This window comes from Camelina sativa, chromosome 11 (genome assembly GCF_000633955.1).
Source record: "Camelina sativa cultivar DH55 chromosome 11, Cs, whole genome shotgun sequence".
Classification (NCBI taxonomy): Eukaryota; Viridiplantae; Streptophyta; class Magnoliopsida; order Brassicales; family Brassicaceae; genus Camelina; species Camelina sativa.
In genome coordinates this window covers 46,904,478-46,912,033 of record NC_025695.1, presented here as the reverse complement: position 1 = coordinate 46,912,033, position 7,556 = coordinate 46,904,478, and the positions used below count along the sequence as shown (strand labels likewise).

The window sequence follows — 7,556 nt, the reverse complement described above, 5'->3', positions numbered from 1 at the left end:
GGGGGGGGGGGGGATTATATTAGATTAATTGTTTACTCACCTAATCAATATCATCGCATTCGCAATCAATATATCTCTAAGTTGTTATTAACATGTTTACACCAAGAGATATATATATATATATGTATGTATGTATCAGATTCAGAAGCCCATAAACGATATAGGCCCAGTTAATTATTACATAATAGTAGAAATACTGTGATCACCCTCTCCAAAGTGATCTATATCTACTAGACCGTCATTGCCCTCTCTCTCTTCTTAACTTGTCACACCCTTAGAATATATCCGTTTGCTTCTCGAAATTGAGTGTGTGTGTGTGTATTATTAGGTCTACTTTCAGATCGCCACGGCCGGAACACGTTTTTTATACGTAACAATTTAGTATTTTATTTTCTTCAATAGAATTATTAGGTCAGTGTTTATTTAATTTAGAAATCCCATATGTCCATAACTAAATCATATATTAGAAGGGATTCGGCCCGTTAAAGCAAAAAAAAAACAAAAACAAAAAAACATTAGAAGGGCCGGTCTTGAGGAAAAAGCTCACAAACATATACTACTATTTTAGTTATCACTGAACGACCCAACCGCCTCTGAACGACCCAACCGCCTCTCTAGGTTATAGGGTTTTAGATATAAGTCCCCTAGCTCTTTAAATTCCCTGCTCTTATATGATTGATTAAATTAATGAATAGGGTTTTATAAATTATATAAAAGTTTGTAGGCGCTTGTAAATCATTAGACATTGTAATAATAGTTATGGCTATATTTACAGCTCTGACTCTGTATTCTCAATGGAAGAAGAGGTCGTTAAAGGCGATGAGACGAGGACGAAGAAGAAGAATACGATCACGTGGAGACGATTTGGTCGCGCCAAGGGTTCCTTTGGATCTTTTGATCGAGATCCTGACTAGATTGCCTGCTAAATCGCTGATGAGGTTCAAGTGCGTCTCAAAGCAATGGTCTACTCTTATCCGTTCTCGATATTTTAGCAATCGTTATCTTACGGTGGCATCCCAACCGCGACCACCTCGTCTATACATGAGTTTCGTGGACAAGGTTGATGAGGAGTCTTTACTGCTACCATTCTCATTCTCATCATCGTCTAGTAGTGATGAGTCTTTCGACCTAGATTTGACAATGCTAGGGGTGGGAGGACACTACTTGGTGGCTCTTCGCGGCTTGATTTTATACACCGTTTGCGCAAAAGCGTGCATCTATAATCCCACCACCAGACAGAGCGTAACCTTACCGGCCGTCAATTACAACATGTTTGCTCAAGGAGGTTTACGTAAGGAGATCAGCTACTGTTTGGGATACGATCCCGTCCTCGATCAATACAAAGTACTCTGCACGGTTGTGATATTCTCAGACGATTTTGAGAGTTTAACTTCGGAGCATTGGGTCTTCGTACTAGAGCCCCAAGGTTTCTGGAAAAGAATTTAGTTTGATCAACATCATAAACCTATATTTGGAGAACCATCGTGCATCAACGGAGTTATATATTATTTGGCTTCTACTGATATATCTTACCGTATCGTTTTCAGTTTTGACGTTAGGTCTGAAGAGTTCAATATGATCCAAGTACCTGATGTGTTGTATAAATTTGGTGGGTCAGAGACGTTTATGGGCATCATAGAGTATTGTGGAAAACCAACTATTATTGATCATACCTATTTCAAAGAAAAGGGTTTGTTGGATTTATGGATCTTGGAAGATGCTGCTGGGAAATGTTTGAGGAAATCTCTGGGTTTGCAGCCTAGTCAGATGCATTTAGTTGATGACATTTATGTAGAAGGTACAACTCCAAAGGCGAGGTTATCATGTCACCCAGTTTTCCCCTTATTACCTTCTCTATTATGATGTGCAAAAGAATCATCTCAGAAAGGTTCAAGTGGGAGGAATACGGGACTGCTGCTGGTTTCGTAAGTCGTACATTTACGCCACGCTGGATAATTATGAAAGCATCATGCACTTGGAAATTTGAATGCCATTACTTGTTTTTTTTTCTTCCCGGGTGCAAATGATTTATCAACATTCAATTGTTTTTGCCTTATAATAATACAGTGAAACTGTTTATTATAAAATTGCCAAGCCAGATATCTATTTTTTTAATATATTAATGATATAATAAAACAATTTATTTATTTTATACTCCCATTTATTTTATAATACAAGATGTTTTAGAAATTTTTTTATTTTATTTTACATATTATAATATGTTTTCAAGTTTCTAAGCAAATTATATATTTATTTAATTTTATGATTGTTCATATTTATATTATGCTATTTTTTGTGATTGGTTGACCTTTTAAAAAATAAAAGTCTTAGTTTTTAATCTACGTATTTTTCGCTAACTAAAACATCTTATGTTTTGAATCAGATAGAGTATTTTATAAATTTTAGTGATTTTTAGCATGTTTTTTTTTCTTTAGGTATCATGAGGTTTTAGAGAATTGAACTCCCAGTTGGTACATACAATTGTTAACAAACATAAACACTGTAGTATTTAATCAACTAACAACAATAGGACTATAGGTGTAGTAAGACTAGTAATTAGGGGTGGGCATTTAAACAGAACCAAACCGAACCAACCAAACTCAAACCGATGTCTTAGGGTGGTAGGTGCAACTCAAATCGGGGAGGTAATCTTAGCTCCCAAACCGATGTCTTCCCCTTATTACTTCTCTATTATGATATGCAAAAGAATGATTTGAGGAAGGTTGAAATCAGAGGAACATGGGATAGTAAGACGTACATGCATATCATGTTGATGGGTAGGAGAGAAAGCATCATGCACTTGGAAGCTTAAATTTACTTAGAACTATATACTGTAACTATAATGTAATTTTAATTTTACTTATCGGAACACATTTAGTAAAAACATTGTGATACAAATAAAACCCATCAGATAAATCTTTCAAATTTAGGACGGAGCAAATTCGGTTCGGCTCACTTTTAAACAAAAAAACCGGTTACGGTAATATTGTGAAAAACACTCTCTCCGACTCCAAGTGATTTATCTTCTAAGACAAGGCAATGGACCATCGTTGTTCTCTACTTTTATTTATCAACAACTTTTAAGTTTGGGTCTCTGTTGCTGCTGCTTCTTCTTCTTCTTCCTCTTCCTTTCCTTCTTCCTCATCAGCCTCAAGTCCCAGAGACTGGTTTAGGCACTCTTGAGCTTCTTCTAGTGCAGATTCATTTGCATCGGTTGCATATAATATCTTCTTGACTGCTACCACTATCTGCACATATTGTGTGGTTTCAACATTACATATATTGTTCAGATTCTCAATGATTTGAGTCCAAACGAAGAGAAACAAAGACATAAAAAAAAAGAAGGTATTTTGACAAAAAAAAAAAGAAAAAAAGAAGGTATTGATATTGCATTTACCGGAAGATCCTCGAGTTCAGGAGTCTGACAGAGTATCTCTGTGTCCCGGAGCTTAGAGAAGTAAAAGTCTCTTTCTTTTTCCAAGAGATCGACCGAGACCTTGAGATCTTCTATCTGGCATTGTGAAAGAAACTTTCATTACATATTTGTTTTCATTAACATGAAAAGAATGAAACCGAACAGTTAAAAGGGATGATTAGATGCTGATTACCTCCTTTGACAGAGCTTGCACTTCGGCTGNCTCACTTTTAAACAAAAAAACCGGTTACGGTAATATTGTGAAAAACACTCTCTCCGACTCCAAGTGATTTATCTTCTAAGACAAGGCAATGGACCATCGTTGTTCTCTACTTTTATTTATCAACAACTTTTAAGTTTGGGTCTCTGTTGCTGCTGCTTCTTCTTCTTCTTCCTCTTCCTTTCCTTCTTCCTCATCAGCCTCAAGTCCCAGAGACTGGTTTAGGCACTCTTGAGCTTCTTCTAGTGCAGATTCATTTGCATCGGTTGCATATAATATCTTCTTGACTGCTACCACTATCTGCACATATTGTGTGGTTTCAACATTACATATATTGTTCAGATTCTCAATGATTTGAGTCCAAACGAAGAGAAACAAAGACATAAAAAAAAAGAAGGTATTTTGACAAAAAAAAAAAGAAAAAAAGAAGGTATTGATATTGCATTTACCGGAAGATCCTCGAGTTCAGGAGTCTGACAGAGTATCTCTGTGTCCCGGAGCTTAGAGAAGTAAAAGTCTCTTTCTTTTTCCAAGAGATCGACCGAGACCTTGAGATCTTCTATCTGGCATTGTGAAAGAAACTTTCATTACATATTTGTTTTCATTAACATGAAAAGAATGAAACCGAACAGTTAAAAGGGATGATTAGATGCTGATTACCTCCTTTGACAGAGCTTGCACTTCGGCTGATGAGTTGCTCCCACCTCCGATTGCATGTGATTTTGCTTGCTTGGGACCTAGGTGTTATCAACAACGTTGAGAAATTTCATAATTAGATAGGCAAGTAATAGGATAAGAGAAGCTTAAATCAAATGACTGACCAGATGGTTTGTTGGAAGTGGTCACAGGAGGATGATGCATATTGTTTGTTTGCAATGACTTTGAGATCTTACTAGATCCCTTTACACTTTTCTCTCTGCCACCTCTTGATCTTCGTTCAACTGGATTATAATTCCTACAACGATAAAACCATTAGAGTGCCGTTTAGAAGACTTTTAGTTAATAATCCAGAAAAGAAATGACAACAAGGAAGGTGGAGAAGTCCATCATACTCATTCATAATGCCGCCGTTTATAGAATCGCAAAAACGCTTCAGCCATTGTAGAAACTCCAAGTTGTCTAGTGGCCGGCCTTTTACAAGCCTGTTGACCTCCAGTGGCTGATGTATTTCCCCCATTAAGACAAACAACATTGTGAGTGATATACATATTTTGAAAGCAATAATAGCACACACAGAATCTTTATCTCAAGCAAAGGTAAGAAATTACCTTTGTAATCTTCAATTTGGTGAAGACTTCTTGCATGACCTTGTAGTTTTGAATCATCTCGTACTCGTTCTTTGCTTCAAAATTAACCTAAAAGTGAGAGATTTAGACCGCTCTGCAAAGAAACAAAAACGATTGCAGGAAACAAAGAAGAGATGCCGAGTGAAAAAATCACCTTGTGCATTGGCACAACTCCTGGGAAGGTCATGTCCAACATTTGACATTGCACAGCACCGGATGCAGCCTATAAAAACCCACACCATAGCCACTTAGGTAAAACAAACAGTCTCACAAGCAAGACAAAATCAAACAGTTTAAATGCTTGTTTGCAAGACTATAAACTAAAAAAAAAGTCCTGATTTAAAGGCAATATCTAAAGTAAAGAAACTGCCACCAACACATTTCATGATCATCTTAAGGGACATTGAAGCCTTTCCAATAACGAAACTGACAAATGTATACAACATACTCTTGTGAAAGCCAAAAACTTGAAACAAACAAAAAGAACCCGATCAACAACTAGACAAATGTGTTGCTTCCAATAGCTGAAGCACTGATCATCAATGTAGTTCCATCTTAACACACCCATCAAACAGAACCATTTTCAGATTATATACGAGAAACTCAAACAAAAAGAATTCTTTTTTAGACTGTCAAATAGCTCACTGGTTTGTCTGGAATCTCAATTCAAGAATTCAGAGTGAGAGCAGCTCACCGACAAAAAATCTTGAGAAACACAAATCAAAATCGTATAATTTCCCCCCAAATAGCACACCAGATCAACAACAACAATACATATCTTGTCATAAATCAAATCGTCTTAAGCCACCGACATTATCAAAAGAAGACCCTTTTAAAACCAAAAGGCACGTCCTTTTATGAATCAATTCAATTGACAATGCTACACAATGAAGAAATCACACACATGCAGAGATGATAGACAAAATCCAAACCAATCAAAAAAAAAGAAGAAGAAAGAAGAAAGAAACCTCTTCGATACGAGAGAGATTGAGATGAAGCCTGTCATTGATCCAACTCAGAATCTCATTCCTTCCAACAAAGTAAGCACTATCCATCATCCCAATGTTCGTCGTCATGTTCTTGAATCCTTCTCTCTAGGAACAATTAAAAAAAAATCCTCTCTTTTGTTGTTGTTGGTTGGTGTTTGTTTCAATTGGGAAACTCAGATGCAACGCAATGGAGAGGTTAAAAGGGAAAAGAGAGAATCAATTAGGTTAGGTGAAATTGAAACCCCCCACAAAAAATTTAATTAAGAAAAAAAAAAAGAAAAGATAATTTCTTTTTAAGAAAAAAAAATTGATTCGATCTGTTTTGGGTTTTGTTGCTTCTTTGGAAGAGAAAGAAACTGAAGCAGAGAAAACGACGGAGAAGCGAAGGTCTTAAAAAGATAGAGAAACAAGTGCAAAAGACAGAGATTGATTTATTTTTATTTTTTAAGTTAATTAAACTTATTTTAGATTGTTTGTTGAAAAAAAAAAACTTTATTAGACTAAGCATGGGTTTAAGACTTTTTTTAGTTAAGGTATGAAATATATAATGTTGAAAAAGAAAAAGAAACGATTTTTTAATGTAGGAAAAAGGATGCATTAACTTCTTCTTGGTTCGTTTCGGTTACAGCTAATGTCACAATTTATAACGAATGCTGATTTGGACTGTAATACTAATATGTAACGCTAGCTTCTCACGTGGGGGCCTTAGTCTTTTTACTTACTAGTTTACTACTAGTAACATGGTATTATATTCATTTTTAAGGTAACATATAACACTACTTTCTTTCTTTTTTTGTTACTTTTATGTTTTTTTTTTTTTGGAGTTGTGTGCTGCATAAAATTAAATGTCTAATTTTAATACGATATAATATGTAAGGTAGAAAATCAATTTCTTTTGTCAACAAATAGAAAAGAAAACCGTTTTAATATGACAAAAGAATTCGACACCAAATTATACATTTTTTTGTTTTGTGAGGATGAAAAAGTAACCATTGTATTTATTTCCGTGACAGGGCTTCACATGTAATAGAATTAAATAAGCTATGGTAACGTGGATAGAATCATAGAAACACGAATAAATCTTAGCTATGCTGCAACTAGTAGATTCTTCTTTTCTCTTTACAGCTCTCTATATCATTTTGGCTTTACCATTTCTGCTTGTTTTAAAGGTCCTCTCACTTCTGTAAACTATAGTTATTCGAAGTGGACTAATTAGTATAAATGGAGCTTGGGACGGCATAATGACTCCAAATATATAAATCCATTGTGCCCGTGAGCTACGATACCAACACATCATTTCTGATCATTTGTCGGATAAAATAGTTAGCTTACTGCCATAGTTGTTCTAATTAATTGAGTTACATTTACCTAGTCCAGAGTTATGTGCTCTGATCTTATTACTACACGAATATATATAAATTATCTACGCAGAAACTTTTATTTTAATATTAAAACTCTCCTCAACAGTTACAACAAACTTCATAAGACTTGGAAACTAAAAAGGAGAAAGAAAGAAAAAAAAGAAGAAGTAAATGATACACTAGTCACGATATTCAAGATACAACCAGCATGAACTAGTAGCTATAGGTGTCATCAAAGGCCGAGTGACCAACGTATTTTGCTGATGTATCCACCTGAAAATCGAA

The 7,556-nt window shown here is 35.3% G+C and overlaps 1 protein-coding gene, 1 long non-coding RNA gene and 1 pseudogene across 2 annotated transcripts; 1 reads left to right on the top strand and 2 right to left on the bottom strand.

The window, feature by feature from the left end:
• LOC104729042 lies at positions 760–2,812 on the top strand (annotated as a pseudogene).
• On the bottom strand, positions 2,843–3,637 carry LOC104726848. Its single transcript, XR_758096.1, has 3 exons — positions 3,609–3,637; positions 3,398–3,511; positions 2,843–3,248 (listed from the first exon to the last, which is right to left on the bottom strand). It is a non-coding gene; the product is annotated as an uncharacterized LOC104726848 (long non-coding RNA).
• Positions 3,635–6,303, bottom strand: LOC104726847 (microtubule-associated protein RP/EB family member 1B). Its single transcript, XM_010445797.2, has 8 exons — positions 5,890–6,303; positions 5,076–5,144; positions 4,904–4,990; positions 4,688–4,794; positions 4,457–4,590; positions 4,296–4,372; positions 4,085–4,198; positions 3,635–3,935 (listed from the first exon to the last, which is right to left on the bottom strand). The coding sequence occupies exons 1-8, from the start codon at positions 5,995–5,997 to the stop codon at positions 3,768–3,770; spliced, it is 864 nt and encodes a 287-aa protein (XP_010444099.1). The 5' UTR covers positions 5,998–6,303; the 3' UTR covers positions 3,635–3,767.